The 11310-nt window shown below is 38.4% G+C and overlaps 3 protein-coding genes across 4 annotated transcripts in view; 2 read left to right on the top strand and 1 right to left on the bottom strand.

Moving 5' to 3' along the window:
• Positions 1–3675: 3675 nt before the first annotated feature.
• On the bottom strand, positions 3676–5185 carry LOC121596543 (dnaJ-like protein 60). Its single transcript, XM_041921582.1, has 5 exons — positions 4631–5185; positions 4462–4555; positions 4222–4382; positions 4001–4150; positions 3676–3936 (listed from the first exon to the last, which is right to left on the bottom strand). The coding sequence occupies exons 1-5, from the start codon at positions 4684–4686 to the stop codon at positions 3783–3785; spliced, it is 615 nt and encodes a 204-aa protein (XP_041777516.1). The 5' UTR covers positions 4687–5185; the 3' UTR covers positions 3676–3782.
• Positions 5186–7782: 2597 nt separating this feature from the next.
• Positions 7783–9266, top strand: LOC121596544 (5'-deoxynucleotidase HDDC2). Its single transcript, XM_041921584.1, has 5 exons — positions 7783–7942; positions 8069–8188; positions 8268–8406; positions 8484–8638; positions 8714–9266. Exons 2-5 carry the CDS (start codon positions 8144–8146, stop codon positions 8948–8950), a joined length of 576 nt encoding a protein of 191 aa, XP_041777518.1. The 5' UTR covers positions 7783–7942; positions 8069–8143; the 3' UTR covers positions 8951–9266.
• Positions 9267–9541: 275 nt separating this feature from the next.
• Positions 9542–11310, top strand: part of LOC121596542 (GMP synthase [glutamine-hydrolyzing]) — a 5166-nt gene continuing 3397 nt past the window's right edge. The window contains exons 1-2 of one of the 2 annotated variants that reach the window (XM_041921580.1): positions 9542–9909; positions 11280–11310. The exon at positions 11280–11310 is cut by the window's right edge and continues 83 nt beyond it. In XM_041921580.1, coding sequence (XP_041777514.1) covers positions 9826–9909; positions 11280–11310 — 115 coding nt within the window. In that variant the 5' untranslated portion in view covers positions 9542–9825. Of the gene's footprint in view, positions 9910–10252; positions 10348–11279 lie in introns of those variants that run through there. The other variant, XM_041921581.1, reaches the window with a different exon arrangement.

The raw sequence follows: 11310 nt of genomic DNA, 5'->3' as shown, positions 1-11310 counted from the left end.
CACGCACGCAGACTTGATCGTGTTGTGGTGAGTCCGAAATAGCACCTCTAGTGTTGTTGCCATGTGTGCTGTTGCTAGATGCGTGTAATTACTGTTTGCGTAAAACAGAAGCAAGAAGGTATTCATTAAAATGTATTAAAGACATCAGTAAGAAAATCCAGAAAAAAACCATTGTATTGGTTGTCTATTTTTTTTTTCTTTGAAGAATTGGGAAGAATCGCAAAACGACGTGTAGATATGCAATTCTCAATGGAGCATGTCGACGCGTGTCCGTAAAATATTAGGTGAATGGACACAGTTTTCGGCGCGACCGACCCGGAGCCGTTTTGTTTTATGGTTGAGATGCGTTTATGAACGTTTGCATTGATTAAATTTGTGCTAGCGAAAACAACTTGAATGAATTTCAGCACCGAATTTATTGTTCATATTTAATTTGCTGTATCTTTTTTTCGCAATTCGTACAACAGCTACGGAGCGTTCTTTCAAAATGTGCAAATAAAATGGGTTTAAAAATTATCAGTCAGTGCGTTTCATTCCATAATGCAGGCTTCAATGTTGCGAAATTCTAGCTTTTCTGACATGTTTTAACAAGGTCCAGTTTAAATAGTTAACAAAAAATATCAGTTCAGTGTTTACATTATTAGATTTTTTTATTGAAAAAAAATCCAAATAATTGGACGAGAAAAAAGAAGCTGACGACGCAAAAATTTTCACGCCTATACACAACACAGATGACTGCATGTTGCTGCACGACTCTCTCAATACCTTTATGCACGTGTTGCAAACGCAACGACCTCACTATCTGCATTAAGAAATGCTTCTGTTTGTCATTTTTTCGATGCAGAAGCTCACAACCCAATTCGAAGACGGTGCCGCGGTTAATCGATGGAATTATTCTACAGATCTGAACATTCTTTTAAACTCAAATTTGAATTTTAAACAGCACATCGATTACGTTGTAGCCAGAGGAAACCAACGACTTGGCCTGGCTATTCGTAAAACTAAAGAATTTCTCGATCCTATGTGCATTAACACTGTCCACAGTAATATCGTTCGCTCGGTCTTGAAATATTCGTCTGGGGCCCAACTACAGCATCTTCAATTGCTCGACTCGAGGTGATTCAACGAAAGCTCCCCAGCGATATGCCCTACGCCTGCATCCCTGGCAGGATCGCAATAATCTTCCTTCGTATGCTGCGCAGTGCCGTATTCTAGCCCTTGCGTCTCTTTCGGTTAGAAGACGCAATGCACAGTGCTCTTTTATCGCTGGCCTGCTAAATGGATCTATCGAGCCATAGCATCGATATCTTCTCATCATTCCAACCACTTAGGTCTAGAAACAGTACGGGTTGTTCAGCCCCGCTGCAGCGCACGTTGGTCTGACCCTATGCTCCCCATGTCGGCTGATTTCAACACGGTTTCGGATTATTTTGATTTTAATATTGATTTCAATAATATATATAATAACCCAGTGCTTCAAAGAACGTCTTGGGCTTCTGCCGTTGCAGCAGTGAACTGTGATAAAAGGCTTAATTTTGCTGTGTAATTTTGTACTAAAACGCATCTTAATTAGGCTGTATGACCCGATGAATATTACCAAACAAATAATATTAATCTTCTTCTTCTTTTGTCTGTGACTTAACTATTGACTATTACCCATAACAGACTGAGTCCTACGTATGGAGGCACGGTCTATTAGGGGCTTGAACCCATGATAGGCATGTTGTTGTAAGTCGTGCGAGTTGACGATTGTATCATCAGACCGGCCCGAACTAATTGGTTTTTATTAACACATTTTATAACTTTTGAACACTATGAAGTAAATAGTAACATAGATTCAGATTGAAAACAGTAAGAAGATTTTAAAATTTTGCTTGTTTTTTATATGTTTCTGGGAATTATTTTTTCCACATGTTTTTAAAATTCATATGAACTTACCAAATTATTTCAGACTTCAAACAATTTTAAATCGTCATTCAGTACTTTTTTACATACTTTTTTTGCTTTTTGTAGAGTAGTTTTTGAAAAATATATAACATTTTGTATGTTTTTCAGATTCAGTTTTGCTGATAGAACAACCCATCTATATTGTTCAGGAAATAAAAAATATAAAGAAAATAAAAAGCTATATATATATATTCTTAACTGTCGAACAAAATGGTTTAGTGCTGAATCATGTTTAGGTCTGTTTAATTTATTCAGAATTATTTCTTAAAGGACGATGATTACACATGTAATTTATAATATAATGTAATGTAACCGTTTGTTAAGACATGAGTTTTTTTTCAACTTCAAATAATTATACTGTTACAACAGCGATGTTATATAATTATTTGTGTATGTAAACTTAAATACATAAAAAGATAAAGAGAGTCGCGTTCCAATTTCTTTGCGAAAAGAATTAAGACTCATGTCCGTAGGTGTTATTTAAGTTTAAATATGAAAACGTTTTACTCTCCGCGTTAAGGACACACACACAAATGTTAACCGTAGAGACAAAGGTAATGAAAAAATATATTTTCATTTACGAAAAGGAAATATATTTCGTTAAATACATGATATAAGATACATAAATATTAAAAAAAAACATCTATTCTGTGAAAAGATCGTTAAAGTTTAAAAATGATGGATCAAAATATAGTAGGATATACGTATTCACTTTCTTGAAACCGATTCACGATGTCATCTGCCGATACGTTATCGATCGAGCAGAGAACAATGTTATTTAATCTTAATGTTTACAATTATTTACTTACTTATTTAGTGTTTTGCGGTGGCGGTCTACTGCTGATGTATTCAGAATCGGGTTCCCATGGTATAGTCCAGTGTTCTTAAAGCAGTTCTGTTCGTGGATCAGCGTTGACGGCCATTTTGACTTTAGCCTTTAGTTAAAGAGTGAACATTTAACTGTCCTTTTGATGGTAAAATACTAACTAAATATATCAAATACCTGCATCATGCCAATATAAAATCTTGACGTTATGATGTTTTGATTTAAGGTCTACAAAGGAGGATGCCGGAATCATGACCCTCCAAGAAGGTGTTCGACAGCGATCTTCAGTTCGGCATAAGCCACAGGGGAGCACAGCGGTGGATCAGGTGAAGCGAGGCCTGACGGAGATCGGGTGTCTGCATGGATGGGAGGCTGCAGTCAGGGACCATGTCATATCGACGTGCTCTATCGTGAGCAGGCCAACAAGAGAGAGAAAGTCATCGTCGGCCGCATTTACCACGTGGATATTCATGTCTGAAAGAGTCCATAAAATCACTTAAACCTTCAAAGTAATAATATTATTCGACATTTATGAATTTAGCTAATGATTTTTATTCCCGAGAGAAGTAAACAATTTAATAAATGCAAATGTAAGTCTGAATAATGTGTTACATTACTCTAGATTGGTTTTTAACTGCTCTTTAAATTCAGTTATAAATATTTATGACCTAACTTGTTTATACTGAAAGCTCTTCGTGGAATGTTATTTTATTTAAAAAATTTAATGTACTCAAATCGAGTCTAATATGGAGAAAAAACAATAATCTTTTTCATTTCATTTTCTCGTTATCATTTATAAGAAAAGCCACTACTTGGTAGCTTCTTTTATCCGCCAGCTCGATCATCTCATTGAAAATTGACTAACAGCTCTTTTCTCAGCAAATGTTTGGATATTTCGAAACAACGACTATTTTCATAGCTATCTAATACACCACTGCTATATTTTATTATTTACAAATATATTTTTACATTTTGTAAATCATTGTAACAAAACTCTATTTACACATTTCTACCACATTCCTTCCTTGTTCAGCTTTGCTTTCATGCGCTCTATCTGTGCTTTGTTTCCGTATTTTTCCGCCTCCTCGCGAACCTCAGCATGGGTGATCGCATTCTGCCTTGAGTATTCATCTAGCTGATCTCGTTGAAAAGTGAACGATTTGCTGCAGCAAAAAAAAAACATGTTACATTCCCATATTGCATCCCACATGAAATATAACGAATTACTTGATTGCAACAGCCTGCAGTACGATGCCGACCAGCATGAAAATTCCGCAGCATAACACAATTGTCCAATTGCTGACCTTTTTCACCCCCTTTATTCCGTAGTAGGGCTGTTCCTCATTGCTATAATGCATCGTATTCGCAGCCCATGGTCTATAAGTAGAATTTGTTAAGAGATTTACGTAGCTCAAGGTAGAGAACAATGACGACGCAAGTTTCAATACCTATGGAACACCTGATTACCGGGATTCTTGCTAAGCGATAGTTCGTAATCATAAGCTGCTCTGCTTTCCGGTTTGCTGAGAACTTTGTACGCTTCCAGAAGCTCAACAAACGATTTTTTGTCATATTTTGCCTGGTTGCTTACATTCGCATCAGGATGTAGCTGTAACGCGAAAAGGAAAATTGAAACAGCAACGAGTGAATTTTCTCCAAATAAACAACACTTCCTTTCGACTTCATACTTCTTTCGAAAGTTGAATGAAAGCTGTTCGAACGTCCCTCGCTGAACAGTTCGGTTGTAGCTTTAACACATTGTAGTGCGTTCGATGTGTATACCTGCAATGTTAAATGTGGAGCATGTAAATTCGGCTATACGTTTTCTTTTTTTAAGCTATGCCAACGGTAATTTACCTCACTTGTGCCTGCAAAACTTTGTAAACTGCATTGCTATGGGAAACTTTGAACATCGCTTTTCACTGTTACGTCGAATTGTGCAAGATTCGGCTCAGAATCTGAGGTAGTTGTTTAGTTTCAAAGCTTCGACAGTTCAAAGTCGGCGATAGAACATAGGGTGTAAGTACCAGATTCTACCAGCCAGGCGCTTCTATTTATCTAATATTCGTTCCGGTTGATTGCGTTGATTTTGGTTTGGTTCGGTGCGGTATTTATTTTTATTTTACAGCTTTTGCTTTGTTGTTGTCATCTGTCATTCTCACAACAGGTCCATCTCCTCAAAGGCCAGAGGTGACCAACTTGGCAGCGCATGGAATTATGCCCATGCCGTGGGATTGCATATTATTTTTGCTTTTCTTTTTATCTTGCCATGAAATACTATTTTTTGTCATTTGGATTTATCCATTGTCCAAGCTGAATCCATATTTAAAACTTCCTTTGTCCTGTTTGCTCACCCAGACATCAATTTGAAACGAAAATTCACGTGTTGTAAAACTGTTAGACACTAGGGTAACTGTACCAGTTTTCGGCACGCTAGTGCAGCAGTTTCACAAAAACTGCTCACAAATAAACATTTTTTATTATTTTTCATGAAAGTGATGTTATTCTGGTTGATAAACTATCATAATATGTTACACTATTTTTTATTTGCCGATTCAAAGCCCTTTTTCATAAATATTCGTAAAAATGCAAACATTGCTTTTGCTCCTATTTTCGGCAGTTTGTTCCTATTTTCGGCAGGTTGTGTTCCTATTTTCGGCAGCGCGAATACGGGTCAGAAAATGTTATTTTCTATGTAAATATGTACAAAAAAAATGTTTAAAGCAATTTTACACTCTTACTTTCCTAGTACTGATGTTAAAAAGCTCTTTAATTAATAATTTTATGTTGCATATTTTGGCCCGTTTTGACAGCCATTTTCATGCGACGTTTAAACAGAGCAGCCATTGACAGTTTGATGGTTATAGCGTACGGTGCGAATTGGCTTACAAATATTTATTTTTCTCTTAAGTTAGTGCATTGTTTGCCGTAAAATTGGTGATATTTGGTCAAGAAAGGTCATATTATGTGTCGATATACGCATTGTAGTGTTCTGATCAAGTTTAAAAGGAATATTCAGCCAAATCCAAGGTGTGTTATTGTTCCGAGTTTCGGCAGGAGCCCACAACATTGAGCTGTCAAAAATGAACATTTACTGTGTACCAAGGTGTGTTTATTTAGAAGGTGAATTATTAGCGCGTTTGCCGGGCGCCATCGTTGAGTATTGTTATGTCAAATCGCATACAATTTTCTATACCCCCCTCCAGCCCTTCCGAATTTTAATACCGGAGTAGCAGTATTGTTATGTCAAGTCGTGAAATGTCAATTTGCTCTGAAGCACTTCACCTCCTAATATCCATACACCTTGCTGTGTACCTATTTTCGGCAGCATTTAAAGTGAAAAATAACCTGTTTATCGTGATTTTAAAATTCCGAACAAGTTAGAATAAATTAAATAAGCATAAAATCTTTAATATACACCACTTTTTCATTGTTTTACTGTTCTGATTCTCTTAATCACAAAACCTGCAGAACCATTGGCTGACAGCAAAGCTCCCAAGCGCCACAGATTAAGCTTAAACGACTGGAAAATTGAATATCCATAGAAAAAAAATGAAAGCTCCACAGCTTCATTGGTTTGATCAATAGATGGCGTATTACAACTCATCATTATATTGCTATCCTTTTCTTGCAATGTGTTTCGACAAGTTGCATTTTATTATGACCTATATAGCCTTCTAACTTTCTGAGCAAAAATCTATATAAATGGTCGTATGGTTAGATACGTGGGTATCAACACCAATGACCATTGCTCAAATCTCACTTGCTTCAGTGCTGGTGGTTTCCGTTGGAGTTTAGTATTTAAACAATCGTATCGCCGTTCTAGTTCTAGCGATGCATAACTTCAATGCGAAACCATACAACAGTACAGAGGAAATGAGAAAGCTCTCCTCCAAGCGATGAAGCTCAACTGGTTGGGGTATCCCACCAACAGATAGCGCCACCAGCTTTTTTGCTATTTTTAGAATGCATGAGTCGTTTGGCGTCTGCTAAACGAAGTCTTTCTATATTCCGTTTAGGTAGAGAACTTGAGTCGTTTAGAAGCCGTTTAGTGGTCGTTTAGTGGTTTTGTGGCACTTGGACTGCCGAAAAAAAGCACAATTTATTTGATATTTTGAAAAATACGTAATGAAATGGTGTGAAACTTCGTATGTGAATATCAAATAATTACACTTTCACTACAAAATTGTGTTTTGTGAAATTTTTTACCACATTTGTGCAGAATTTCACGTTTTTAGCTACCCTGCCGAAAATAGGTACACTGCCGAAAACTGGTACAGTTACCCTACCCAAATAACCAAATCGTCCGTAACCCACTGTAAAACCACTTCAAACCTACGTGGATTTGTGGTGGTCGATTCAGTCGTCAACCCACTAAATTTTAGAACAATCGGAGCTGCCAGTTCCGACCCGATGTATTTATCTTGCCCACTCTTATCCCACCTTTTCCAAAAATGCTTTGAGGAAAAGTTTGGTAAAGGGTTGGCTAAGGTCAATATGCTGGACAGGATTTTAACTCCTCGGTTGATTAAATTTATTCACTAACATCACTGCACTTCAACTTCAGCAATATTATTAGTCTATAAACTATGCACTGACCAGCGAAATGGCAGAGTTCATTCGCAAGTAAACAAACACACATATACACATATTACAAATGATTGTTTTTCAATAAACCAACTTAAACACACATGTTTGATTGCTTCCTTTGCACAATTAAATAACATTTTAACACAGGTGAAACATGTTGAGCAAATAAATTGCCCGTGCATAAAAATCTGACTTCAACAACATTGTAGTGGCTGCTTCTGTGGCCGTGTGGCGTAACCCACCAAACTGATAGTTTTTTAGCTTTGTTTGATGGAACTAGATTTTTAGTACAAGAAATTGGTGGCGTTTTCGGTATCTTGGTTATATGGGTATTTTCCCAAACCATGCCAACCAACCACTGTTCGAACCAATCCTATGAAATGATCGAAAACCCCTGCATTATCTTTTTTTTTTGTTGAACTGTCATCATCCTTCGGCATTCGGCGAGCGATGTCAAAATTTTCACGATGAAAACAAATAGGCAGCATTTCGGTTTTACTCAGCAAAAATAATATTTTATCTGCCTGTGATCCATTTTTAGAAAATAAAACCAAATTTCTTGGCATACTTCGCAACCTGGTAAAAAGAAATCATGCGTTTGCAGAATAAGCATTATTTAGTTTAACTCTACAAGCGTGGAGTAGAAGTTTGCGGGTTCAGTTTTGTTTAACCCAGTGTTGGTGTTCTATTTATTATTTTTACCAGCGTGCCAGAATTGCGAAATTATAGACGTAGTGTAATAAATCTTAACGGTCTGTAATCCGCGTAGAAAAGATAGATATGAATAATTATATCAAATTCATGGAGGTCTTAGGGAATGTTAAGGTAACCCTTCATCATCATGTATTGCGAATGTATCACGATGATTGACGAATGAGATTAACATACTTTTTTTATTTTGCAGCATTTAAAACGGACCGGATGGGTCTTGAGAAAGGTTAAAGACTGCGAAACCGTATCGGGTCACATGTACCGAATGGCGATGATGTCATTTTTTCTAGAAGATAGTCACGGTTTGGACAGGATCCGAGTAATGGAAATGTGTAAGCAAACGTTATGCTTGCAATTAAACATTCCAATCATTTTATTGTAATTTACTTTTCTTTCTCCGTTCGTTAAGCCCTCGTGCACGATCTGGCGGAAGGAATCGTAGGCGATATAACACCGTACTGCGGTGTTTCGCGCGAGGAAAAATTGCTGAAAGAATTTTCCGCCATGACAGAGATAGCCAGTTTACTTGGCCCTAACAAGGATAAGATGTTGGCACTGTTCAACGTAAGTAAAGCCGAATATGTACATTGAGAACTTGTTCCAACTACTCGCATAACGATAACTATTGACTATTGTCAGGAATACGAGGAAGGCAAGACACCAGAGGCAAAGTTCGTGAAAGATCTCGACCGGCTCGACATGGTGATGCAGGCATACGAATACGAGAAACGGGACAGTTGTCCACAAAAACTGCAAGAGTTTTTTGATTCGACGGAAAATAAATTTTCCCATCCCTTAGTTGTTGACATCGTGAACGCGATCAAGGAACAGCGCGCAAAAGCTGCTTCAACGGTTGTAGACAATCCAAATCGTTAAGTGAAGGAGCCGAAGATAGTAGTCATGAAATAAATGAAATTGACTGAAGAAACTGTTGTATGGTCATACGTCATACAATATTTGGTCATCGTGTAACGTCGAACGATCACCTGGAAATATCGCTTTTGTGTGTAATGATTGTAAGAAATAATAGAGAAAACAATATTACTCCAAATTTAGATTCGGGTTCATAAAAATGATACATATTTTGCGAATTTCAGTGGTAAAGAGCACTACAAATTAATTTGTTTTAAAATGTAACTCCCAAATTAAAGCATTTCTATTTTGAAACAAATTCCTTCCACGAAATGTCAAACTCCTTGACCACCAGTCTATTCATGTTCACACAGTTTGCAAGACGGAGAAACGTTCAGCGGCGAAGCGTCGGGCTTTTGATTGCTGATTTACATTCCGAAACAAATAGCTGCAACTTGTGAAAAAGATTGAAAACTGCAGTAAAAGAGCAAGGGCATCGTTTCGATCTCTATCGTGCTGTCGTGTTTAGTGTGTTTCGGCAGAAAGGTACGTTAACAGCTAGTAAAACGGACTAAGCTTCAGCCGATCGGTTCGACCGAGAATGTACTGTGCCCCGTACCGTTCCGCATGGGAGCTTTGTGTGAGATAAGATGTGTCGCCAACAAAAAAAATGCATGAAATCATAAGCGCGATAGGATGAAACGTAAAAAGTGTCCGTTTGCTGATTAGATTATGCCAGATAAGCAGACCTTTGCATACATTCTCGTGGTTGCAGCTTCGTCGAACGCACATGCTTACGGGCCGGTGAAAGCGGGTGTCGCGAAGGGGAAGCCGGTGTGGATTTTTTTTTTCGTGGTGTGCAGCGTCTGTCACGTTTTCCGACAAATGTCAGTTGTCGGATGGCAAATGACAGTGCGGAAGCGCCCATGACAGCTTGGTGTTGGTGTTGGAAATCATCGTCCGTGCAAAGTGAAAAAGAAAAGGTTTTTGGTTTTGTTCTTTCTCAGCTGAACGGCTGAAAGTGTGAAAATCGTACAAATCGTTTTGCTAGCCTGACGCATTGCTGCAGCGTAAAGTATTTGATCGTAGGTGTCTTTACGCCGGAGCAACGCTTCACCGACCCGTCCGTCGCGGCCTAATTAGTGACCGAATCATCCATCGATTCGCGATACGATCGTATTTATTTTTTACCTCTTCCTGCACCCGTAACCTATCTTGTGCGTTGCTCTTCGGGCTCAGTTTGTCGTGGTCCATAGCCTTTTTCGGCGTAGTGAAGCTCCATCCATCGATAGATAAGAGGAGTGTGATTCGGTTTGAGGTAGTATCGCGGTACAGGCGACTACGAAGAGGATAAGAAAACGGAGCACTCCGGATCCGGCCATCGGAAGTTGTCGTGGATGTTCTTGCGTATCATTTTTCGTGTAAATACTGCACTCCAGTGTGCGTCGCCAGCAAGATGTACTGCTGCTGGGATAAAAAGCTTTTCTCGCAGAATGCACTTCCCTATCATCGTTTCGAAAGACGGCAACACAACAGATTCTAGTCTAGCGTCCGCTACTGATTGTTTCTGTTGTGTCCGTTCATGTCCATTATGCGCGTGTTGTCATATTCGCCTTTCGTGCACTTTCCATATCATTGCCCTGTATTGTTGCCGCTCACCTTCACTGCATGCGCATTGCACTGCAACTCTTGGGCATACTAGATGGTCACGGTGACCTTAAAGAACGGTATAGGGTTGCTGAAAAAATCATACTTTTAGTGTTTTCGGCTATTGCTCGTGGGACGCTTTGCTTAATTGGCTGGTGTGTCATCTGACGTTGTGTGTAAAAAGCGAGTATTTTTGCTCGGTGCAAAAATACTGTCGTCATCGAGAAAAGTGCCGAGAAAAGCTGCTCCCCATAACCTAGAAAGTGTAGCATTGTTTAGCTGTTGTTTTGGAACGGCGGCCCGAATGGATGAAAAGTCGTATGACTATAATATTCCGATCGTTCCGACTGTTGCTTGCTCTTTGTATTCGTGTTGAGCTTGTTTGTTTGTTGCTAGTTCATTCTCCAACGACTTACTAATCTTATCAAACACAAACACAATCAAGCCATTTCATCGGAGCTCTTGCTGCAATGTTTTACTCACGTTTGTGCTAGCGAGATCACTACCTCAGCATTGATTTACCATAGCAACAAAACAGTAGAACACCGGCAATAATAACTTCTGCTAATAATTCTCCTACTTCGTACATTATCAATGAATTATGTAAATGTAACGCTCTAGTAAAGTGCGGCATTAGCGGATGTGCTGATTATTGTTCGACTTTTTCAGCTTTTAACTGTAAGTAATGTTTAATTAATTCTTCTAGTGCTGTAACGATAAAGACATGAGTGCATTGA

This window comes from Anopheles merus, chromosome 3R (assembly GCF_017562075.2).
Source record: "Anopheles merus strain MAF chromosome 3R, AmerM5.1, whole genome shotgun sequence".
Classification (NCBI taxonomy): domain Eukaryota; kingdom Metazoa; phylum Arthropoda; class Insecta; order Diptera; family Culicidae; genus Anopheles; species Anopheles merus.
The sequence above is the reverse complement of the archived record's forward strand: the minus strand, read 5'-3'. Positions and strand labels throughout refer to the sequence as shown.